We start from the raw sequence: 25,645 nt of genomic DNA, 5'->3' as shown, positions 1-25,645 counted from the left end.
CTGCTCCTTCCTCGGGAGGTGGAGGGCAAGAGGATGGCCCTGGGAAATGGTTGAGCTGGAGCCAAGCGTCCCTCACRCAGCCTGGGCTCACAATGGTGCTACAGCCAGGCAGGGGTAGATGCTGGAGGTAGGATGAAGACAACCCTCCTCCTCCTCATGGGAATGAGGTGTTTCACCCAGACTGCCTTTGAAGGATGCTGAGAAGGTTTATAGTCCAGCCCTGCAGCTGGCGAAGCAGCGAGACTGGAGAGTTTGGGAAATACTTTGTGGATAATTATTTCTTTTGGGAATATTAGTTATTTTGATAGTAGAAATAAAAGGATGAGTTGGCTGCCTGGSCAAAGTTGGGTGCTCGCCTCTGCCCTTCTGGTCTGAGACAGAATAGTGCTGGGTGGGCTCAGGCTGAGGTGCCCCYAGCACAAAGAGGAAAGGTAGAGTGAGAAAAGCACAGGAAGGTATCAGATGATTAATGCACGGATTTTTAAGCTGCGTTTGCAAACATCCCTGGTGATTCTCCAGGCTGCTGAGCCTCCAAGGGCAGGCAGAGATGCAGGCAGTAGGTGACGGAGCTGAGGAGGGTTGGGGGTGCCCTCTGGACACCAACTTCTGAGCGAGATGGGCAGGGAATGGGGCAKGGAAGAGCCACAGAAACCATTTGGATCTGTGCTGATTCCTCCTTCCCTCTGCCAGAGTCCTGCTGCCGACGGGGATAGAGGACACCATGTCTGCTGTTGTGAGTACTGTCCCCATCCCCTGGGTTCAGAGCATCCCCTCCTTGTGCTGCTGGGATGGGCTGCACAGGGTGCACCTTAATCCAAGCAGCATACAGTCCATCCCTATCCCACTGCCCCCCTTGGCTGCACGTGGGGAGCCTCTCCCCTTCCCCATAGCTCCCAAGGAGACTGCTGGTGGGGCAGGGAGCTGGAGGGCTGTCTGGGGAGCCCCCACATGCTCTCCTGCCCCCCAGACGGGCACGTTCCGGATCGTCTCGGAGGAGGAGCAGGCTCTGCGCAGCAAGCTGGAGCGCCTCACCACCAAGGACCACGGCCCCGTCTTCGGGAGGTGCGAGAAGATCCCCCCACACACCCTGCAGAAGGTGAGGCGGCTGTGGGGAATGGGGGGCAGGGGCAGCCTGAGGCTCCTGTGCCTTCTCAGGGACAGAGGAGCCCCTCAGCTGGCCCCTTGCATTACCAAAATATCCCCGAGCTGGGGACTTGAGTGGCCCTGCCCTCCTTGTGCTGCGATGCTGCAAGGAGCTTTCCTGTCCTCCCCCAGTTTTGGGGTGCCCAAATGACCCCCGGGGTGTTTCAGAAAGCATGTGTGGCATCACTGGGTGCCCTCTGTGCTCCGCCCAGGCAAAGGATGAGCTGAACGAGACGGAGGAGCAGAGGGAGGTGGCGGTGAAGGCGCTGCGGGAGCTGGTGCGGGAGCGGGCGGGCGGCGAGGACGTGTGCCAGAAGGTGGCTGAGAAGGTGCAGGAGAAGGACGACTCCTTCTTGCTCCGCTTCATCCGTGCCCGCAAGTTCGATGTCCACAGGGCCTATGACCTGCTGAAAGGTGGGGAGGGCTCCTGGGCTGGGCTGTGATGCTGGGTGAGGACGGAGACACATCCCCCACCAGCTCCTGTGTGCCACAGCCCCAAACTGGGCTGTGCTGACATGGGAAGGGGATGAAGAGAGGGGATGAATAGAAAAAGTCAGGGTTGAGGGGCTTGGAAACATTGGGGATGGGGAAGGAAATRAATGAGGGTGACACCAGGCATCCTGCAGGACCACCCCATTCCTTGCAAATTTACCCAACAAATGGTAAAACCCCCTCACATTTGGTGGTGGCAGGTTGTTTTTTTTTTTGTGCAGCAAACCCAGCTGGCTTGGGCTGCACCCTTTGAGCCCCCCAAGCRCCATGCATGCCCCACAGTCCCCACTCTGCACCCCTGTCAGGAGCCAGTTCTGCACCTTCTGGAGCTTCTGTGCACGGTGCCTGGTGGGGCTCCACACCCCTGGGGCACTTTTAGGGGACACCTAAAAGTGTGTGGCTTGTGGCACCTGTCCCACACTGAGAGTGACCCATGGGGATGGAGGGCRAGCAGAAAGGCAGCCCTGAGGGTGGCTGCTGTCTGGAACCTGCCTGGCTCCAGCTCTGCTCTTCTTTGTGTCAGCTTAGGGGATAATGAGTTGTAATTATCAGTGCTGGCTCCCAGACGAGCTGTTTTGTTTGCCTGCATTTTCCCAGGATGGAATTCCTTATTTTGTGCCTGCAGGGTGCCAAGAGAGGGGAGATGGGGGTTGTCACCCAAAGAGGGAGGAAGGGGAGAAGGGAAACGAGGGGGAAAATTACTTTATCTACTTGTTGAGGTGTTGGAGAGAAAGCAGGTGCAGGAGGCTCCTGGCAAGGGGAGGGATAACTCGGGCATGCTGGGGCTGCTCTGCTGCTGAGCTTTTTTGGAGCCCTGACCCACGTGGGCCACAGGCAGAGCTTCCCACAGCTCTGGGGCTCAGCACTGACACCTCATCACCAGCCCATCCCGTGATTTCTGCCTCTCTGCAGGCTACGTGAACTTCCGCCAGCAGTACCCCGAGCTCTTTGACAACCTGAGCCCCGAGGCCGTGCGCAGCACCATCGAGGCCGGCTACCCCGGCATCCTGGCCAGCAGGGACAAGTACGGACGGGTGGTGATGCTCTTCAACATCGAGAACTGGGATTACGAGGAGATCACCTTCGATGAGGTGAGCCCCGCTCAGATGCTGCTCCMACAGTGGTTGTGCTGCTGGGCTTGTCCTTTTTGGCACATCCGAGCATGTTTATGTGCCCAGCCATCCGRGTGGAAGCCATTCTGCAAGCCTTTGAATTGATCCTTTGAGGGAGCCTGGGAGAGCATGGTCCATCCCAAAGGATGCAGTRCAAAGTGCAGGCCAAATTCAGGGTGTGCATCCCCTGGCCTGGAGAAAGGYACCACACCATTAAATCAAGGGCAGAGGAGGAAACTGAGGCACAGGGCATGGGAAGAGCTTCTTGGCAAAGAGGTCTCCAAGTGTGTAACTCGCAGCTGCTCCCAGCTCCCTTCTCTGCTCAGCTCTGAGTCTGGTCTCAGCGTATCACTGACCCAGATCTGATGCTCATGATTTGAGAAGGGAAAGTGATGGTGGTTCAGCATCCCCCCTGCCTGCTCTGAAATCTGGGGGCTGGCTCTGACAAGCAGGCTGGAGTCAGGCAGATCATGGATAACATTCCATGRGACCCTTCCTGAGTACCCTGTAGGGTCTGTGGGACGTGACACCTCACACAAGACCCTGCTGTCTCTCCTCTCCATTAGATCCTTCGTGCCTATTGCATTATCTTGGAGAAGCTGCTGGAAAATGAGGAGACCCAGATCAATGGGTTCTGCATCATYGAGAACTTCAAGGGCTTCACCATGCAGCAGGCGTCAGGGATCAAACCCTCYGAGCTCAAGAAGATGGTGGACATGCTGCAGGTGAGGTGCCAAAATCTGTGCCCAGCAGTGGCAGAGGGGGCCTTGGGGAAGCAGGGAGCTCAGAGAAGGCAGGGCTGGCAGGGTTTGGGATTGCCACCACACTGGAACAATGAGAAAGCATCASAGAGAGGCTGTTCCCCATCACCCTCTCCCTGCCTTGCCAGCTAATTGGCTTAATCCTGCAAAATGAATCCTGTTTTTCCCACCCCATCTCCCTGCCTTCTCAAATGCCTGACCAGAAGCAGTACTGCCACTCACTGCATGGCCTGGGGGTCTTTTCTCATGAGCCTCTCAGCCCAGCCCAATTCAGGCTGGATGGATGCTCAGGCACTCCAGGATTTCTGCCCTTAGACCAGAGGCCAAAGACACTCAGCTCTTCCCAGAAATGTGGTCCTTCTCATGGAGTGGGAACAGTGAGCTCTCTGGGAGGCTTTTCAGCTCCCTGGTGCTCCTGGGGCTGGGATAGCTGATCCTCTGGGTCAGAACAGAAAGGGAGATATATTCTCTATTCTCAAATAGAGAAGGGGAGATGGGGCAAGGAGAGCCATAGCRGTGCCACAGTGTCCATTGATCTGTGTCTTTGGGATCCTAGGACTCCTTCCCAGCACGGTTCAAGGCCGTCCACTTCATCCACCAGCCTTGGTACTTCACCACCACCTACAACGTGGTCAAACCGTTCCTGAAGAGCAAACTGCTGGAGAGGGTGAGTGGGAAAGAGCCCTGCAGGCACAGCCGTGTCCTTGGCTGAAACGCAGMGATTGGGAAGAGCTGCCCTGGCCCTCTGCTGAGGGTCACTCCCATGTCCCTGCAGGTCTTCGTGCACGGGGAGGAGCTGGAATCCTTCTACCAGGAGATCGAYGCCGACATCCTGCCAGCAGACTTTGGCGGCAACCTGCCCAAGTACGACGGCAAGGCAACGGCTGAAAAGCTCTTTGGGCCCCGCATCGAGTCYGAGGACACGGCTCTCTAAAGCAGGAGCCTGCTGCCCTGCCCTGTACCACAGCACCAGRGGTGGCCCTCTGTCCCCAGGCCCCTCCTTCCCGTAGCATTGGTTGAGTGACCGCTCGTGCCGAGGCGCTCCGGGCGCGTCCCTCCTGTCCCCACTCCCGGCAGGGGCTGTCCCTCCCAGGCACAGCATCCTTTCCTCCAGAGAAAGGAGGCCACCAGCCCTCTCCCACAGCATTTCCTGGAGAGTGTCTGCTCTGGGAAGGGAGGGCTAMAGTGATGGAGAAATAAAGTGTTTAACAGCTGAGCTCTGCGGTCCCACAGCTTTTTGGGCAGCGTTGCTGGTTCGAAGGAGGTCACGAGTGTCAGCCTGTCCCCTCATCACTGACTGCACTTTGGTGCAGGGACCAAGGAACTGCCCATCTCCATCCTCCCTGCATTGCAGATCAAGTCCCACCCTTGCCTGAGACAGGACCCCGATTCTTAATTATCTGCTCTAACCAGGAAAGAGAACACARATGCAAACAAAAACCCAGCCAGGGGCCCAGGTGGAGCTGTCTCTGCCTAATTCCTGCTCAGGCAGGCAGGGAGGAGAACAGAAGCTGCAGCATCCACTGAGACTAGGAGATGGATTTCAATCACAAAACAATAGAAAGACAAGCAGAATGCACCCTCCTAAATCCTTCAAAAGCCTCTGCAAAGTTGTTTTTCCTAGCACTGCACTGTGAAAGGGAGCTCAGTCGGGGAAGCCCCACCAAAAGCCACTGTGGAGGGCAGAGGAGGGTCCTGCCCAGCTAATTAACTGTACCTGACAMTAATTGCACCTTGCTAAGGTGGATTCAGGGGGGAGGGGGGAGGCACAAGCAGCTGTCCCAGGCAAGGCAGTCAGTTCTGGTTCATGAACCGAGCATCTCCTCCTGAAGCCCATCAGACTCACATTTCCAGCCCATCTCCCTTGGCCAGAAGCAGGGCTCAGAGAGGAGCAAGCTCTTGGTGTGTGCCCAGCTCCCCTCACCCTGAGCCTGTCCCACAGTGTGTCCTGCTCCCTCCCAGCTGCACACAGGCCCCTTTSAGCAGCCAGATCAGCCCCCCAGCCAAAGCTGGCCGAGGTGGAGGSTGATGACAAGAGCCACATTCATCAGGGCACTGGCTCGGGCTCAAACCAAACAGGACACGGGCTCCGAAGCTGCRGGGAGGACGGGGCCTGTCTGGGGTTAGATCTGTTTGCTCCAGCCTCTGCAGCTTGGTGAGCCCATGCAGGGCGAGTCCCAAAGCCCGAGGCTGTGCCAGCCTTGTGCAGGAATGCAGAGACAGAGCAAAAGGCAGCTCTCCGCTTCCTTTGGCTCTTTGCTGCACCTGGAGCCATCCCAAGGAAACCACGTGTGACAACCCTGCCACCATCGGGCCAGTGCAAACACAACAGCAAAGCTTGGCTGGACAGAGCAACTGCAGCTTGGGGAAACAGMAAAAGGGAAAAAAAAAMCATACACATGGACAGGAGTATCATGCTGCTGCCTCTGGGATTTGGAGTGGGACAGGCACAGCTCTTGGGAAGTGCCCATGGCTGCTCACCAAAGCTGTGACAAATTGTCAGCTGGCAGCTTGCTTTGATGGGGAGACAGAACAGAGCAGCAGAGCAGGGAGCTGAGTGACTGACCAAGCCCCGAAGGAGTTTTGAAGTGGATCTAACAGCTAATTCACAATTATACATGAAGCCCATTGTCACCCCYAGAGCACAGTGATGGTCTCTGGCCCCACCATCCCACAGGGCACCAGTCCCAGTTCCCCTCCACAACTCTGTCACTTGTTCTTTCAATAATAAACCACACCTTGGTGAGCTCTTAGGGTCAGGTGAGGAGTCCTTGTGGCAGGGTTTTTGTACACTTGTCCTCACCCAAGATGTTGGTTTCTGTTTCTTCTGCCAGTAGCTGAAGGATCAGGAAATCCACTCGCTCTCACACAGGGAAAAATAAGAGATGTTCTATTCCACTGGCAAAAAACTATTTTTTTTTTTCAGCAGATTCAGGGCAGGCATGTGTTTTTGAAAGGTGATGCTACACCCCTTCTCCACTAGAGTGGCATCAAAGATCTCTTCTTGGCCAGAAGACAAAAAACAACTAGGAAAGGCTTCAGCACCACKACTGCTTGCATTCATGTGCTGCAGGCAAGAAAGGGGGAGAAGACAAAGTCATCTTCCCTCACAGCCAGCTCCCCGAGCTGGGCCTCAGGGAAGACTGAGAGCCTCTGCCAGCATATGGAACTTCACACACAGACACTAGATGTAGCACTGACTTCAATAAGTCCTTTATTTTTAAATAAAGAAACCCCACTGAATCAAAGATAACAAAATTACATTTTGTTTTGCAATGACTTCCATTTTACACCACACGAGAACAAAAATTAAAGAAAAAGTTGAAGACAGTTTTATATATATTTATATATAATTTTAAAGGTAAACATCAGCAGATATAGAAAAATTGCATTGCTAGTTGCAAATCATCTCCCCTGCAGCTCTCAGCTCCAGAGAATCTGACTCAGAACATGGCAGCAGGGAGGGTGTCTCAGTATACAAGCTTCTTCAGGGCAGCATTTAGAGACAGTTACAGAATACAATTTTGCCAAATTGAAAATATTTTCATAGTCAACTGCTCACCAAGAACACTGGAAGTCACTCTGCCTGTTCTAACACAGCTGCATGAGAAAAACAAGGGCACAGGTCTCCTCTTTTCAAGATCTTCACAGACCTTTTTGGCTTGGAACTCTCAGAGAAAGAGGTTATGCTTTCTCAAGAAGAATGTCTAGAGATCTGTCACTGGGAATTACAGTCAAGCTGTCACGTAACACAATGAGAAAATACGGGCTAAGCAGTAGGACTTGGTTATATCAAATACCAATGGGTTTTATTTATTTTAAAGACTTTCCAGTTGGCAGGAACCACCCAGCAGAGTTGGGAGATCCTAGAAGAAAGTTTCATATCTCCTCTGTGGTCGAGCAAGAACTTTGCTTACAATGGAAACCAAYGCAATGCAAAGGGGCTTTGTGCCACATTGTACTAAAGTTCAGGATAAGCCCAGAAACCCCTCCACACAGCATGGAAAGCTGGCAACTGCTTTGAGTCATTGATGGCACTCGTGCCTAAGCTCCCTCAACAGCTGAGAAAGTCCAGGCCAGTGTTACTCCCACTCCCAGTGAGAAAAGGGAACAAAAACAGGGCACCCTCCCTGGGGCCGGYGCTGCTCTGAGGCATTCTAAGCTTGGAGAAAAATCATAAAGTCCTCACACCAAGAAGGGCTGTTTGCTTTTCACCCAGAAGCCATGAAGGAGACACTTTGAGTCCCTTCCCAAATGAACAGACCTCCCTAAGGAATACAGACACATGGAGCATGACTCGAGCCAGAAACAAGATGCTCTTTACAACAAATGGCTTATACAGGCARCACAAGGCACAGGCCTTCTCTGGTCTCACAAAAAAAAAAAAAAGACTGAAGGATTTCAGCAAGTTCCAGACAAGTATTTCCAGAAAAACTTGGAAGCAATCCAGGTGACCAAACTGGCAATTAAGTCCTGAAGATGGTACTCTCTGCTCTTTCATTTAAGCCGTAGCCACTTGAGCAATCTACCTCCAGCTACACTGCTGGAGTGTTCATTGAGAAAAATTTTGGCATTGCAGGATAACAGGTCACAGATTAAGCAAAGCAAACCCTGTTTCTATGACTCAATTCCTACTGCTAGAGGAGCAGAGAGCTGAAAATGATCCACTGCTTATATACATTGSTATTTTAAGCCTTGAAATAGACTGTAGCCAGTTGTAGGCTGCCCACAAAGGTCCTTTATGTCAGCACACAGTTGTACYGTGTGCATCACCAGTGTGTCTCAGTGATAGTGGCTGAAAATTCATTTACCAAAAAGCAAAGCCCCAAAAGCTCTGACAGAGCTGTTACTGAAGTCTCTAGATATGCTGATGTCAAGGGAGGAGGAGAAAAAGGGCAAGGCACCACGTGTCAAAGGGCTGTGGTCYAGGAACTTGTGACAGACCCAGGACAGATGACACACAGGTAGCTTGGCTAAATTCAGTACTGGAGTTAATAGTTCCCAGCATTTTTACTTAATGCCCTGTCTTTGTAACCCATATCTTCAWAAACAGGAACTGCAGAAAAACACTCAGGAAAAAAAGATTGCAGGGAAGTTCAAGTGTTTGCCTTTACAGTGCAACTACAGCACTGCCAGACCCATCTGAAAACACCTTGATTTAGAAGCTAACAAAGGGGCAATTCAAAATGCTGGCAGAGCTCTTGTAGCAGAGGCTGGAGTTCCTTGTGTTCAGTCAGAGCAAGTCTGAGCTGCTTACTTACCATCTTCAGATATCTCCAGAAAAATGGCAAAGGTGATGGTTGGACCAGCCTAACCATCAAAGAGTAATAGTTCTGTAACTTGCTGTCTGATTGAGAGGGTCCTCGGGGTTTATGTTCAAGTGCTACTTACATTCAGTGAYGGGGAAGGTGTATTTACCATGGGACTACTCTCCTAAGAGCTCTCCTAATGATTTTTCTAATCCCTGTTTGAAACTAAGCAGAGCACATGTCAGATTCACCATGCTGTAATCTTGAACTGCTCTATCAGACCAGACTGCAATGATCTACAAGTGCACACTTCAGCAGCCTCATGTGTCTCGACAGGAGATGAAAGACTTCACCTCTAAGACTGGAAAATTCAGCCTGCATTTAAGGTTGGGTTTGCTGTGCAAACAAAGACCACCTGCCCACATCACAAGACTAGTATTGCCTTATTTTGGGAGATAAAGAGTGTTTTAGATTAGGACTGGACAAAGTCCCATGTGTCACTAGGYATCAATTGTCAATAGCAAGATTTAACACATAATTTTAAGGTTTTAGACATGAACTGTAGCTTAATTTTCTCCTCTCTGAGTTCCCCAAGACCTCTTTAAGCAACTGCTGCAAGTCTGACCACAAGTTTTGCTTTCAAAGAAGCATCAAATTTGTTGAGATGGAGAGAATAGGTTTGTTTTATTTCACACTGCTTCCACCTACAGGCTTARGAAGCTGAACCTCAAGCTCCAGAAACCTTGCACAAAAAAAAATCCGTGACAAAAAATTGTCCTTCCCCAAAGAGGCCAGAACCAGTCAAATCACAAGTGAGTTGAACAATTTTAGGTTCAAGTGCAAAAACAGGGCAAAGGAGCAAGACAAAGACCCACGTTACTTCTGTAGTGTAGAGTTTCAGAAAATCCACAGCATTGGCACTTCTGAAGTATGAAGGCTTGGGTTGTGGGACAGGAAGCAATACTCCTCAGAAAGACTCTCCAAAATTAAAGAAAATCCCTACTTGATTGGACAAAGCCACAGCTCCTGCTGCTTTGAGAACTGCCCAGTTGCTCACCTCATTTTAGGAGACTTAGACACCTAAATTTACACTGTATCTATTTGATGTGTACAAGTGTTGTTTACACGCCACTTCAGCTGAAGCGAGAAGATATTTAAGTCATATCCAATGAATATTACATGAACAGTACTTAAGCAAAAAAACTGAAATGTCTTTTATGACATACTTTAGTGATGCAGTATGAATAAGAGGATAGCAACACAGAGACAAGATATCCATCAGCTAAGAATATCCTTGCTAACTGAGGCCCTAAAATAGATCTTAAGGAACWGCCACAAGCACAGCCAAATCGTGCTGTAGCTTTACTTGGTTTCATCTTCTCTTTGAAGAACAGAAAGAAGCCCAGATTTGCTAACTAGGAGAATGTGCAGATATCCACAGTTCATTGTGGATCACAGGCCAAGGTGTTTGGCCTAAGGCAAATGAGAGGAATTTCCTGATATGACAATGCAYCTTTGCTACAATAGTTAATTATTGCTTTATTAAAATGAAACCCCACCTACTCAGCCTACTGAAGTTCAGGGACAGGGYAGTCCAGAAGGCTTGTTCTCCTGGTTTGTTGTTACCAGACTGAAGTCTTGCAGTTTGTTTCACCCTTAAGCTATAAATTAAAGTGCCTGKAACACAGACCAAGGCTGAAGCAATAAAGTGCTGATGAGGAAAGTGTGACARGAAAAGAACTTCACTGACACTGTGATAAAGAAATCCTAAGGATGGATTAATGACACTACAATATTGACAGAACAAACAGTAAAAAAGAAAAAAAAAAAGATTTTTACCACAAGTTTCAGTCTCCAGATTGTCATGGGACAACTTTCCTTTAATAACCATCTTGGCACAGACCACAACTGCCACTTGAGGGAAAAGCACAGGTGAGTAGCCAGCTTTCCTGCAAACAGCTTTCACACTTTGCATGTTAAAACTAGAAGGGGATGTCTGGGTGTGGATAAGAAATTCTAGTGAGAAAGAGCCCAGTTTCTTAGTGAAGCCAGTAAATCCTACAGCATTACAGATCTGGAAGTAGGCAGCCATGCAAAGATGTCATTTCAGGTGCCCAGGGCTAGGGACATCCAGTTCCACATCAACTGTAAGGCAAGTGATGTGTCTCAAACCCACTTGATRCTCTGAAAGCTAATGGGAAGAATTTTGGTATTATTTACCCTGACATAAGGGGAGTAAATCTAAATAGATACACCCTACCCCCCACCAATTAATCCCTAAGAGAGTACAATAGCTCTCCATGAAATATTCTTTCAAACAGATTGAGCTCACAGAAAAATCCTGCAGATTCTTAATCATGGGTTTCCACTTGGAAGCCAAAGCCAGCTTTAAAAAGCCCTGGGTCAAACAAAGAATCCAGTACTGAAAAGATAACAGTATTTAAAAAGAGGCAAAGATGACGAGRTGACTGATCAGGTCCTGGAGTGAGAACATGTTTACAGAGAAATATTAACTGGCATTACCAGGCTGCAGATTTTCTCTACTTGGAGACCCAGCATAAAGCCACCCCRATCCACACGCAGCTCAAGCACAAAAGTCAAATATTTTTAAAGTGATTCACTTGTGCAAGTGCATTCTAGGTACTAAAAGGTTTCCTTTGAGATGGTGCAAAGCTGACACTACACTTGCAGTCAAGCATCTGTTTTTCCAAGCCACACTGCAGTGGCTTACAAACTGAACCCCTCACTGGCTTGTGGCTTGGTACAGGGATTTTCCAGCACCCAGACAGAGAACAGAGCCACAGTTATCCCATCATTTACACCTAAACAATGCTGCAGATCAAGTTTTTGACCAGCAGGTAAAGAGATTTTGACATGTGAAACTTCTGCTATATAAAAGCAAGCAGTCTTTAGCTCAGTAGCCCTGTAACAAGCTACTGTCAGCAACCCAATTCTTCAAGCAGAGCAGTAAATTACAAATCCATGTGACTGGATATCCAAAGAGGCTCTGACCAGATGTTAACCTCTGCTTTAACTCCATTTTGRAAAAAAAACATGGTGATCAAACCCCAGCCATGGGATATCAAGGAGAATGGAAACCTGAAGCAGCAGGTGAGGGAACAAAATGTTCCCAAAGGRGGAGATACACTGCAGTGATCCAGAGTCTTTGGGTTGATTACTCCTGGCCAGACACAGCCTGCTCTGTGTCTGAGCAGTGAGGCTTTGTCTTCTCCCACTGGCAGATGGCATTGGCATACTGGACCACGAGYTTATCCATCCAGGTAAGAGGTTCTGGGAACAGCACAGACCCCTCAAAAAATCCCAGATGGCCTCCATGAAGGGGCAGCACATGCATGACGTTCTCTCTTTTCTCTGTAAAAGAAAAAGAGGCAGAAAGTTCCAGAAGGTTAACATCTTCAAGCTGAGAATGAAACCATCTTGAGCTGCCAGGACAAGAAGGCTTCCCAAGAGATGCTGCTGCCTGGGCCCTTATAGCAATACCTGTATTGCCCTAAGAATTCTCACTATTTAAAAAATGAACACCTTTAACTCACATCCCCTGGAACCAGGACTCTTTGCATCATGTCAAGCTGCACTAAGCTCTGACAGTGTATCATCCATCTTATTGCATGGATAGTGAAAAACTCCCTGTGCCTGCTTCTGTCTGAAAGCAGCCGTGGATAAATTCACTGCTCACAGCCCTTGACCAGGAAAAGAATGAACTCTGCTTCCCTCCCTTGTGCACCCACTATCTGTGTGATGAAGCAGCAGCAGCTCCCTCTTCTGAGCTTCTAAAGATAATTTACCTTTTCCCTTGTTTGAAGACAGACAGTTCTACTCCTTTTAAGGGAGACATCCCAGTTCAGTGCCAAGTGACACAGCCATGCACTGTCCCCATTTCATCAGCAAAGGGGGATGTTTATCCATGATTCATCCACACTGTCACCACCACCCACCTTCCCATCCAATCCCAGGGAGCAATGAAGATGTGAGGAAACCTTTTTCATMCAAGAATGTAACCTGCTGGTTATCAACAAGTGCCTGAAAAGACTCAAATTCTTCCTGCTCAAGGTTAGCTTTGTGAATTCTAGCAACAGGTGATTACAAGAAGCTTAGCACACCTCCTATGGCATTGCAGATGTAAGGAAGCAAGTCAAGCTGCTTTRAAATCAGGAATTGTGATGTGATAAGCAAGCTGTAGGTACACAAATATGCACAGCTGGAGGAGACTGCTTCAGCATACCTGAAAGAGCTCTTGGAATTGATAGAAGACTTTCATGGACAAGAGGGTCATCAGCAGCATTAACCAACAGWAGAGGAACATAGATCTGCAGCAGGAAACATGACATAAAAGTGAAAAAAACAAAATAGAAGTTGATATTTGAATGTCAATCTACAAATGGTAAAAATATCTTAGCTTAATTCAATTATTTATTAATAATCCAGAGTGATTCTTTTCCTGCACCCCAACTGTAAGAATGAGGCAAGGGTGCATCAGAGCAAACAGACTGAGTCTCCATTCTTAGAACTGAAATAGCTACACCCTTTTTTTTGCTCAGCATTGCTTTGCACATCAGGCAGCTAGTGCCAGCTCTGTTATGGACACCTTGGTTTAAGTCCAGGAAACTCCCTTGGAACATCTCCATTCTCTGGTTCAATAGAAAACAGAGGAATTCATCTCAGTTCCACTTTGGCAAAACTCTGCTCAAGCCTCTGCCTGTCAGTGTCCTGAGTGTCCTCCACAGCATCCAGTAAGCCTTTCTTCCTTGAAGATGAAGGCTCCATGCCACCAACCATTTTCCCAGTGTGTGGCTTTATCTCCATCTCTTGGGTGCAACCACCTGCCAGAGTTATAAACTCTTAAGAGGCTGGAGAATTTAACCCCAGTATTAGAGGCAGCAAGAACAGAAATCCCGCTCCAATATACTGTGCCTGATTATTTCTGAAAATCCCAGCTAAGACTGGGTATCTGCATCAGGTATCAACAACAGAAACCACAGAATATTTTCTCTCCAGTGTCAGAGCAGTCTACRGTGAGAGCTTACCCTGTGCAAGTACTGCAGGCAACTTTCCTCTTCATAGTATTCCTTCAGTGAGCTGTAGCCATGGAATTTCCTGAAATAGAGSAGATTGTCATTAAAATCACCTGCTTCAGCCACCTCACTATTACTTTCAAGTGAGGACACATATGCAGAAGCAGGAATGATGCCTCAACTCCAACAGACAATTTTCAAATGCCAGTGTCTTTACAAAACCCTTGGGAAGCAAATGCTTTGATGCTTTCTGCACCTACTCAAACACAGAGAGCATGGGCAGGTCAAACATGCAAACTGAAGACCTGCAGCCTTCAGGGTGTTTGTTTTAAAATACCCCACTGCATTTAACTGTACACCTGGATGAAATAAAGTCAGGATCTTGCTCATCTTTCCCTAAAAGTCTTTCCAAATACAAACCCAGCACAGCTTATAAAGCTCAAACTTACTGGACAAATCCCTCAKAATTGACTGTGGCCCCACCTCTTTGCCAAATCTATTCACACCATCCCAAACCAAGAATTCAGTATACGTATATTTAAATGCCTTTTTTTTTCCCCTTATATAAAGGATAACATAGCAGTTGGTCCAAACTAGAAAAGCCTCAGGGATGGGTGACAAGTAGGGAGATCTCCCTAGGAATGGCTTTTTTTAGGCAGCCAACCAATAYTCCCAGTGTGCCAAAAGTGTCATAGCTTTTCAGCTAACAGTTTACAGCTTTATTTTGGAAAGGGGTCAATGCCTGATACAGAACATGCCATGGTATGAACACTGTCACTTGAAGTGCTGTGTTGTTGTCAAGGGCACAGGCAGTAAGAGGCTACTGCTTATTAAAGCAGAGCACTTAATTAGGTGTTAGTATGAAAAATAAGAGCGATTGTATTATTTCAGCCAGCTCTATTGTGTACTGAGAAAGGAGYAGTGTTTTATGGGGGAGAAGATTTTTCAAACAGAGCTAAGGAAATCCTTATTCCCTTTTTCTGTTGCTAGAGCTTGGCAGCAGAGCTGGCCTCTTCCTAACTTAGTGAAGGCTGCAAGTTCARGTATTACCAATAAATAAATGCATCCTGGATGATTTTCAAGAAGCTGTGACTGTAAATTTTAAGTTGTTTTTGTTGTTTTTTTTTTTCCTCTGCTAAGTTTTCTTTATTGGGGAGGCAAGTAAGAATTTAAAGTTGTGTTCATTGTATTTCTGCAGATTCCTATAGGCACAGCAAGGGACATGCAAGAGAAGGTACTTGGAGTTGTATAGAGGAGCAAAGAATTGCTCTTCATACCTCATAACRTTATCATCAATCTGCATAAGTGATGTTGCTGTATAGAGCTTGCCCAGATCAGCATCTGACAGGCTTTGTGGCTTCTTCATATTGTTATCTCCAAAAAGAACTTGCCTGAAAGAGTAACATYAAGAATTACATCCAAATAACACGAGGGCAGCAAAACCATGACCTGTTCAAGGACAACTGAGTTTACTAAATCTGACAAGATAAGATTAGAAGTGGGCTACATAAACATGAGGCTCTCTTGGGAGCAAGAACAGCTTATTCCTCCACTTACCTTTGCAGCAAGACATAACAAACCCTAGCAGACTTCTTGTAGGATAAAAATATTTTCCTTATACACTGAGAAACTGCATGAGGGGGCCTCTTAAAAGAAACTTCCCAGAACAGAGAGCACTAAGGGTATTTGGAAGAGAGGCTACATGTTAGAGGGAGGGCTCTTTGGCTTCAGACCAAGTCTGTGTGTGGTTTGGGTGCGAGCACCAGCAATCCTGGGCACAGCATCTCCTGCACCATCTGGTTCTAAAGCCCCCCAGCACAGACTTCAGGCTACCTCACACACAGAAATTACTCAGGCTATTACCTTAGCAGAAAGCTATTTACTGTGGACACTTGTCATATTAGTTATTGCCCTCAGGGGAGAGTAATGTGTTTCTTTACCAGAACAAACTTCTTCCCTAACAAACGGAACAAAAGCCACAAGTTGGAAAGGGATTTTTATTCCCTTTGAGAGGCAGCTGCAGGGCAGAGCAGAAGGGAGGCTAGATTTGATTTGGGGGAGTTAGAGCACAAGTGATTATGGAAAAAGTTTACTTAACACACTTGCCTTCAAGCCAGCACCGGCTTTTTCTGGGTTAAGAATTTAAGTACCTTTTAATGGGAACTTACCTAACGTCACACGTCAAATTTGGTCAAGTTGTCTAAATATTTGTAAACCTGGAATGAATTATGTGGATCATCCTACACTGGCTACCCTCCTTCTACAAGTGTTTCATACGGCACAGGAACAGAAGTTTGAAGTGACACATRCTCCTTCAGTGAAATAGGTCTTAGATATTCCCCTTCTTTCCCCTCAGTCGAGCAACTTCCAATACACACAGATGAGGTACTTTCTTGCCTAGAAAGTACCACCCAGAGAACTTCTGCTGGGGAGAACACCAACATTGAACATGTCACCTGTTTAGCACATAGATTTCTTTGTTATGCAAGAGCCACGGATCAGCAACAGCAGCACAGGGATCCTACAGTACACTTGCACTCCAGGAACAGCAGTGTTAAGTGTTTTGCTGGCTACATGCTCTTTCTAGAGGAACAACTAGAAGCCAGAGCTACAGGTTTGACTATTTGCTTATTTGATAAGCAGCAACTCCATACAGCAGATCTGGAAGATTAGTCCTACCTCAGGTAGGTGGCAGAACAAGAGGCTCCTTCAATAGGGAATTCTTTGGCTAGAAGTGAAACAGATGCAGAATACTCCACTTTSAAGTCTAATTGCAATGTTTTGCTGTGCACATCTTGTTTATTCATTCAGCAAGTTTCCACAGAACACAAAAAGACAACAATGCCTTTCTTCTAGCAAAATGACCAAAGCTTGTCTGTTTTATAGTATAATGAGATTGACATGGGCTCACCTTCTCTGTTGGTTCATCTAAAGACCCACCAAGGAACTTGTGCACAACCTTTCAGGAGTCCCATTKTAAAGGACCAGGCAGACAAATCCAATATAACAACTGACCCAATCAATACTGTCAGTGGAAATGATGTACTGCAGTACCTGTGAGAAAGGATGATCTTCTTCATGTTGTCTGCCATAAGGAAGTTATAAAATCTTCTACAATGATCCCACTGCATGAAGGTTTCCTGTGCCCTAGAAAAAACACCATGCAAAACAAACAAACTTGTTAATGGAGCTCTTGAAAGATCAGATTAATACACTGCTAACATCTTATGGCAGCCTGGGGGCTGTGTAAACAAACCTCCAGGCGTTCCCTGCCACAGCTTAACCTTTTCCAGGAAATGACTTCCACTCAGATGAAGTTTGTTAGTATCAGAAAACAGATCTGCAGTCTCATCTTGCACAATGCAATTAGCAGTTTTGATCAGGGCATTTAAGAGCCATCAATCAAGATCCACAACACTGACAAGAGGATTTTAGTATCCCTTTGCAGAAGTTGAATTTAATTTACATAATGGAACTTTCAAGGAAAGGGCTAAAACCTGTTGCTCAACAGTGCTGTCTATTGTGTAATATAGCTCTGCAGAGGAAATAATTTGTGCAGATGTTTCCAATACRTACAAATACTATTATTGTTTCACTTCATTGGCAGGAACTGTAGAGATAAATACTAGTTGCAGCTGCAAGTGGCATCTGAAGTTGAAGTCTTTACCTATTCTCAAAGCAGAATAGCACTTCACAGCTTATCTGTTGTTAGAACAGAATTTAAGCCATCCAGAGTGTGAGCTCTGCCAGATAGCAGCACTCCTTTGCAATGCAGGGTCATGGGCAGGTTAGAGCTTTATTCCTAGCAGGGTTTGCTGTTACTGAGGGAACACACTATCATTTACTGAGAGACTGAAGAATGCTGGGAGCAGTTTCAGCTACTGAAGCTCTCCTACCACTTAAACATTAACACACCACGATAACTACTGTAGATTTAGCATGACCTTCCAAGCAAGTACCCTACCAGGCAAGAGCAAGCTGTTTTCTTGTAATTAGCCATGCTGGAGTATGGAATTTTTTTTTAAAAAAATCCATTATCTTTTTATCTAGGCAGGCTATACCCACTACATTTATGCCAGAGCAGAGGAACGAAGGAAGGTAGGAAAATGCACATTTCTTTCTTCACCATTTTCCAAGCAAACCTATTAAGTTATCACAAGTTGTTTGAAGTTAAAGGTACTACGCTTCCCTGCAGTTCCTGTGGTGTACAGCAGTACTCCTGATATGAAGAGCTGCAAGCATTGAAAAAAAACCACAGGCAGCTTCCAGTATTTTGTGGACTGCCCAAGTTTCAGAGCTGAGGTCTCTCCCCACAGCCTGTAGCTATGGTGAAGATGCATTCCAGGAGATCAAGAGGCAGAATCAAGCCCATGCAGGCAGAGATTAAGGAATTAGGAAACCTGTCCCTGTTTGGCCTCAGGGAACACATTCCCGAAACTCTGTGTTAACTCATTAAACTAAGAGAGTCTCATTCTTCTGGCAGATCCTAGTATTGCTGTTGCTCTGGAAAAACCTTATTTGACATCCTTGGTTCACCTTCGTCACTAAAACTTTTTTCCTCCACTTATGGAAGTTATTTGGGGAATAAATGCTGGACAAGCCAATATATATATAAAAAAAAAAAGGAATTGTAAACTAATTGGTCATGTCTACCAGGGTAATCCACTTTCCTGTAGCCCTGAAGGCTGCAGACAGCTAYTTCAACCTAGCAGACCAAGCCCAGGAAGGCAATGGCTTCACCATTCTGCCTGGAGGTGCTTTGTACCTCCTCCCTCCCATTTCCATAACCAGGGCACAAGGCCCTCCCTCCTCCTGTGTTCTGCTCAGTAGATGCTGCTTTCTCCTCACTCTTCAGTTAATTAGCACTTACAGCAGATGTAGATCTTAGGAAGGGAGACACAAGACCTGAAAAGCTTTCCTGCTGACTGTCCAGTAATACAGAGCAGATGTTTTGTGGCAGGAGGTTTGCTAGGAGATGTTTACCCAGCAGGTGGAGGCAAGAGCTCAATAATCCACACAACCCACCCGACGGGGTGCATTAAATTCAGGAAAAAAAACCCAACAAAACCCCAGCCAGTTGTTTTTCCACACAAATATCCAAGTGTAGAATTGTTAATCAGGTTGTCCTTGCCCTCCAAGCATAACAGCATTACTCACTACATCATTTTGGAGATCAGGAATACAATATTGCATAATTGTAGAAGATGAACCAAGTGGACCTCAGCCAGATATTATCCCTGCAAACCCTGTCTGATGGTTGCAATTAAGGAGCTGGCTTCAAAAGGATGCTCTGTGTTCTGTGCCAGAACCCCAGGACAGTTAAGAACATTTTACTTGAAACAAAACAGAACAGCTGTTCCTGTAGCATCTGTTCAGATTTTAAGGGTGTGAACTAGCAGCAGATTATRCACTTCTTTAGCAGTAGTCACATCTGACCTCAAAAGGGATTAGACAGCTGGAATATTACAGGCATATCAAGCTTTTACTCACATCTTAATGCTTTCAGAAAAGGTTTTTGCTTTCACCTGTAGGAGTCTGATTTATAAAAGGTGTCTTCAGACTGGTGAATATCAAACTGGTCCCTACACAGGCAAAACATCATCAGCATTGAGAGTTCCARCTACCTTGACCAGGCTGTGAGGCCAAGTTCCAAGCCTGTTTCACCATTTCTATCAGGTAAAGGATCTTGACCCAAATACCTGAGTCTCAACAGCCCCCTTTGCCTTGTAAATAGTCTTGTGGCTCAAAACTGCAATTAAACTACTGTACAATCAGCTACAGCTTAGTAATGGTCCACATATAGAGACAGCAAAAACTGAGAACAGCACCTTAGCCAGGTACACTGTTTTAATCTTCATCAACTGTGTGCACATGGAAAGGTTCAAGTACATTAGCTGAGCCACCAGTTTTCCAGCAGCAGGGCTGTGCCTGGACCCTCCATCAATACRTGCATATGAAGCCACACAGCTCCTAAAGTGCCACAGCCTTGGCTTCCAGGTGGGGAGACAGGTTAATATGTTCAGAATTTAGGGCTATAACACTTTTCCTCTCCACCTTCCCATTTCTATACCACAGCTGCAAGCACCTCTCCATCCCCTGAGCAGCCCACAGTGCTGTTTCAGTGACACACAGTGACAGTGCATGTGCTGTGTCCTTCCAGTCTCCCCAGGTAGGAGCTGCCAGATCAAACTGCCCACTGAAACCAAACAAGAGATTATGAACCACGGGATATTTCTCAGAGTGATGAGACAGTGTCAACTAYTGCTTGCAAAGCTGGCATCAGCTCAGCAGCTGCTCACGCTGCCCCAGCCTGCCAGGTTAATAACTCCAGGAATGCCTCCTCTTAGGACACTGTAGCCRTGAGACAGCAACACATGCACAGTTCAGAAGCTGCCAGCATGTACCTGGCCAGGTACAGAAAACCTGTTTGCATTGCTTACAACATTTATTTGTGCTTGTAAATCAACAAAGCTTCAGCTGCTCTTTCAGGAGGGTGCCATCCTACACACTCAGTTTGTCAGACCAGCTCAGTGCAAGAGAAACAACCATCTCCATGCTGCCCTTCCAAAGATCTGCCAAAGACCAGCAGGGAAAAGGCTCCAGACCCACCTCAGTGCACTGTAGCCCTGGCACACGCTGACACAGCACAGGACTCGCTCCTGGTTGGCCTGGCTCTCTCCCAGGTATTTGCACACTATGTTTCCACCCAGGCTGAAGCCCACAACAACCAACTGGGTCTGAGGGTAGGTCTTCTTGATGTAATTCACCATGGCACCAAATTCCCACGTGCATCCTAAAAAGAAGAGCAAAGTTAAAAAACATCTCCTGACATATTTAAATTCTCACTTGAAACTTCAGTTGCGTGCTTTGAATTCAGCTTCTAACCCTTTCTGACTTTTCAATAGCCTTAAGGTTTTAAGAGCTCTGATTCACATGTGTTCATACATCTGTGAGTCCTGTGGAGCTTAGCTCATGCTTAGTTCTGACASAGTGCCAAAGCAAGATGAAAATTTAGTTGCTTGAAAATCATGGCAACAGTTATCGTGACAATCAAAACTCTTCCTTTCTAAAACAGCTTAAAAATGAGAGTCCAGCAGCTCTGGGCTTGACACTGCTATGCAAGAGCAGCAAACATCATTATTTTCCTGAGGCAGTTTGCTACCTCTGAAGTGAAATGGGCTATCTGGAATGCAGTTTGCTCCTTTATTTTTACCAAGGCCACCACGAATCCCTAAATCCATGCTGCTGTGGGGAGGGGAAAGGAGTGGCTTGTCAGAAACAACTCCCAGCTGCAGAGCAGACWGCTGCAGAGCCTAAGCAGGTGATCTCTGGAATCAGGGAGAAGGGTTTCAGCAGAGACATTCAGCCCATTGTAACCAGTGAAAGGGTAAAGATACTGCAGCTCCCTGAGAGACACGTGGGTATCCCCACATCAAGAGAACAGTTMAGTGCCTCTCCAGAGATCTGTTCCTCTGTCAGCAAACACCCACTTGCATCCCACAGGCACTGAGGGATCCAGTTTCTGGCAGTACTGGCATCCTCCAATTGTTTGACAGACTTGAAGGGCTCCACACATGCGACAAACTGAATACCTGCAACTATTTCTCCTGCTTTTGAGAATGGGAAAATGAAATATGAAGAAGTAACTGCAATAATGATGGCTTTGGTACACTGGTATCAACTGTTTATGCAGCTTGTTAACCTTCCCTTTGGATTTAAGGCTGCAAACCACAGGAGGCATCACATGAACAACAGAAATAGAATTCCAGATGTTTCTTCCTGTCCAGAGACAAATTCAGCTCTATCGTGTGGAACTTGTCCAGGGAGATAAATCCTAGGATTCCACCCTGTACTAACCTAACACTACTCYGCTGGGCCCCCACCCCAGCTGTGGCATCCTCAGCAGAAATTAGACTCCAACTTTGCCTAGATCTGGAGTAAACTCTGAGCACCAGGGTTTGTTTGCTTCAGTGGAACAGCAAGCTCCTGGCTGAGCRTTTCAACAGGGTTTGGGCACTTCCTTGTGAACATTCTTAATGAACAAATCTTCAAGGCAGCATATGCTGCCCTGCTCTGGTTTGCTCTGGAAGAAACCAGCAGTCAAAACACTTTAGTGCTTGACCTTTGTGATTTCAGGGCAGCTCAGAAATCCAAAACTAGAATAGCAACAGGTCAAGCTTGATAGAGGCTGGGATTCGGCAAATCCCAAATTTAGGCTATTTGCTCCYCAGCAAGTATGCCTGGAATACAGCAAAGCTGAAAGGGCACTGAGTTATTTGGGTAGGAGGCAGAGTAAAGTCTGCTCGTGGTCTTGATGGCTCTTTACTTAACAAGCAATGCTGCCAAGTGATTTACTGTCTTACTCAGAGGAAGTGCTAGGCATTCTTTGCCCTTTCCAAGGCTATAAAAGACTCAGAAAGGTACATCTCAAGAGATGCATTACAAAATAAGACCCTAAGGCCTAAAGCAAAGYTCCATGAAAGCAAACTCTTAACTTTTATCCTTGTTAAAGCATTTGCTGTTTTGATAAGTTTAGTTTTCAAGACATGGTAGTCTTGCAGCCATTAACAGCCTAGGGTCTCAATACAAATGAAGGTATTTGGTATTTCTGAAGTGTTTCCCAAAGAGGAAAATATTTAATTCTAAAACAAGCAACAAAGCATTACAGTCTATTTGCCTCCCAGACTTGGCACCTCAAAGCACARTATTTCTGTTTTGACAATTTAACTGTTCAAGATAACTTTTCTGTYAATCCAAACTCTAAGCAGTATCTTAGCTAAGTTTAAAAAATAAAACCTAACACACGTCTGCTAAACACACAACTGTCAAAGTACCTCCAGATATTTACAGTAAAGAGGGACATGAGGGCTCAAGAGAGCTCAGGAACAAGCAGATTAGGTCACAGGCAAAGAGGCCTCATTCTACAAAGGTCACATGACTCACCAAAAGGGCTATTAAGACTAGCTGGAGTCACCTTTTACACAGTTTCAAATAATTTATTCCTTTTAATTTCTAGCTTAAGAAAGACTTCCTTATAGTCAAGGTGAGAGCTCATAAACGTGGCAGATAATCATTACCACTTCTGTAGCTTTATTGTCATRCTCTAGAACTGTGGTTGTCGTTTGACTTGTGTTGTTACATCCAGGACCATATTCTCATGTCCCCCTCCTATAGTATAAATGTTCTTTCTGGATAGGCTGGTACTAACTCCTCTGGTGTTTCACTYTACAAAGACTCAGAAATGGCATCTATCCTTCAGAAACAGGTTTGTTCCACATTCCATGAAACTGGCAATTTCAGTATCTCCAAAGTCATTTGAACAGACTCTTGGTAGCCACAAGAGATTTTCTTTTTTCCAGAAATAAGTTTTCTTACATAAAACTGTCTCCTTGAAGAGAATACATGAGACAAAAGTGATTTCAGTATTAGCCTCCCCTCTTCCTTCCATCTAAGTTCAGTTTAATTCCTAAGAAACAGTACAAAACTGTTACCCTCACTGGAGTACAGCAGTTATTATCCTGAAGGAGGCTGATCAATCCCCAGAAATTCCACAAGGTAGAAAATAAATTCCCCAGGTGCCATGAAGTACCTACCATAAGTGAACATCCGTGGTGAAGTKAGCTCAATGTTTGGCAAGGCTCCCAAGTGATTCAGGACAGCACATCTGTAGCCGTTTTTCTGGGCATAGTCAACAAAGGTACGGATGTACTGCTTCTCACTGTGGTTAGCAATCCCCGGGCAGATCACCATCGTGACATCCTCTGCGCTCAGAAAAACAGGGAAGTTAAGTAAATGTCACTTGATGCAAATTAAGAGAGTCAGAAGGCTTCCATTTCAGATCCRTGGGAAACCACCTACCACAAGCAAGCTAGAATTCCTACCAGTCTGCCAAAAATCCCATACGGGACAGGAGAGCGGCAGCTCTAGGGCTGCAGATGTGGAAAAGTAATTCATGCTATGGGAGAGGAAGAGTTTTTAACTTCAGGGAAAGCTATGCAACAAGTTCTACAGGCACTGCCTAGAGACCAAGACTACATCCTTCCCTTTGAAGGRCATTTTTGATGTTACACATGTTCTGCCTTCTGACAGTCTGTTGTGATTGTGATGTGTGTAGAAGCTGTGGAGCCCAGCTCTCCAAGCAGACTGGTTATGCTGTTTCCCCCTCATTTCCCTTCTAGAGCTGGGTGTAATATAGATCTTACAAATGAAGCTGYGCTAAGCACAGACATTTTGATCAGCTGACATTAGCCATCATCTGCTTCGTGGCTAATCTAATGATATTTGATCTGCTGACACTGTTCACTAGTTTAACAAGATATCATTTCATCAACCAAGACAGTAATTGCTGTAATTCAAGTAAGCACAGTAAATTACATTCAGCATTATCATATGCACTTCAAATTAACTGTAACTCTCATGTGCAAAGCTGCARCATTACCAGCTCTAGCCATTGAATTTTTACCTCATTAGAAAGGCACTGCTCACATTCTCTTCAGCAATAAAGATAACGGTAACTGTTCCAGTGCAGCATTGCACCATGAAGATCTCAACACTGACAGTTTCAAAAAGAAATCTGCTTTTTCTAAGGGCCAAATGGGAGTCATGGTCTCTAACCTCATCTGTCCCCCAGGGTACAGAATTCCAGGTTAGCAGCTAGGTGCAGCCAGCAGCTSTTTGACTGACCTCCAGTGCAGTGCTCAGACCGTGGCTCGAAGAGATCGAAGGTGGCTGTTGCTCCATCTGGCATCGTGAGGTACTTGCGAAGTCCATATGGGTGTGGTGATCTCACTCTCCCCATTTTTCCATAAAGAGCAGTCTGGATGTGTCCACTCTTTCCCCAGATCAGGGGTGGAATGTACCTGAAAGGCAGAAATTTAATTGCTTACCCCTGCTGAGTTAAAAAGCCTTTAAGAACAGATAAGCACTCCCATAACAAATCTCTCACCAGCCTCCAAATATAGTAACAAATATGGAATTGTTTTTGCTGTGACTGAACTGGCAGCAGTGATCTTTGCAGCCTTACACAAGAGAGAYCAAAACTCTCTCAAATCTGAGAAATCAGCACTGACAGCAGCAGCAGAAGCCAAAACTCAGACATTCCCTGTATTGAGATGTTAGAGGCACAAATGCTTCTCACTAAATACACAGAGGCCTTTTGCCTCGGTGAGACTGGGACTCCATGTTGCCARCCAACCAAAGTGACCTCCAGAACTGCACAGTGCTGTAAATCTGTTTTAATTGAAACACTGAAGCCTCCTGGGTTGAGACACATGAACTTGTGTAAGCACTTGCTTGTACAAGCCAGTGGCAGAAACAACTGGCTGGAGAATTCATAGCAAAAAAAAAACCAAAAAAAAACCAAAAAAAACCCCCAGGACTTGCTGGTTGGGACCATTTTACACAGAACTGCTTTACTAAGTTAAGCAGAGAGCACAGTACAGGCTGATTTTGCCTTTTGGAATTAGGTAAAAGTTGGGGTGGTGCTAGGAGAACCAGTCAGAACTGGGGAAATYCCACTGAGTAACAAATCCCTTTCAGTAAGAGGGGTGAGTCCACCAATTATTTATGCTTATCAAGGGTATATTAAAGCTATGTGACAAAGCAGATTGTTGCTCTTTTCCTGGCTTACAGACCCTCAAAAAAAAAGATATGTGAGAAACACAGCTATGAGCTGGAAAGCATTAAAGGCTTAGTTACCAGATTTTTTTAGCACGAGCAGAGCTGCAAGTGGTTTAGCAGGAAACATACTGTGCCCTGCCACCACCACCATGTGGGCAAGTCATCTGGTCACTCAGAAAAAGGACACTGAGCCAATGCCTTGGAAAAGGGAGTTACATCAGCTCTGAACAGGAAAG

At 46.4% G+C, this 25,645-nt stretch overlaps 2 protein-coding genes across 3 annotated transcripts in view; one reads left to right on the top strand and one right to left on the bottom strand.

Moving 5' to 3' along the window:
* Positions 1-721: 721 nt before the first annotated feature.
* RLBP1 (retinaldehyde binding protein 1) lies at positions 722-4,696 on the top strand. Its single transcript, XM_057365789.1, has 7 exons — positions 722-733; positions 968-1,096; positions 1,356-1,557; positions 2,548-2,726; positions 3,314-3,472; positions 4,065-4,175; positions 4,284-4,696. Exons 1-7 carry the CDS (start codon positions 722-724, stop codon positions 4,440-4,442), a joined length of 951 nt encoding a protein of 316 aa, XP_057221772.1. The 3' UTR covers positions 4,443-4,696.
* A 2,009-nt stretch (positions 4,697-6,705) lies between these two features.
* The window catches only part of ABHD2 (abhydrolase domain containing 2, acylglycerol lipase), a 38,500-nt gene continuing 19,560 nt past the window's right edge, over positions 6,706-25,645 (bottom strand). For both annotated transcript variants that reach the window (XM_057365833.1, XM_057365834.1), the window contains 8 exons: positions 24,474-24,649; positions 23,384-23,551; positions 20,400-20,583; positions 16,845-16,937; positions 15,068-15,181; positions 13,803-13,872; positions 13,001-13,085; positions 6,706-12,129 (listed from right to left, as the gene is read on the bottom strand). In XM_057365833.1, the coding sequence (XP_057221816.1) occupies positions 11,933-12,129; positions 13,001-13,085; positions 13,803-13,872; positions 15,068-15,181; positions 16,845-16,937; positions 20,400-20,583; positions 23,384-23,551; positions 24,474-24,649 (1,087 nt within the window). In that variant the 3' untranslated portion in view covers positions 6,706-11,932. The remainder of the gene's footprint in view (positions 12,130-13,000; positions 13,086-13,802; positions 13,873-15,067; positions 15,182-16,844; positions 16,938-20,399; positions 20,584-23,383; positions 23,552-24,473; positions 24,650-25,645) is intronic.

Source organism: Malurus melanocephalus, unplaced genomic scaffold (genome assembly GCF_030028575.1).
Source record: "Malurus melanocephalus ecotype Western Australia unplaced genomic scaffold, MMel_1.1 scaffold_58, whole genome shotgun sequence".
Lineage (NCBI taxonomy): Eukaryota > Metazoa > Chordata > Aves > Passeriformes > Maluridae > Malurus > Malurus melanocephalus.
Note: the sequence above shows the minus strand (reverse complement) of the source record. Positions and strands in the feature narration are given on the sequence as shown.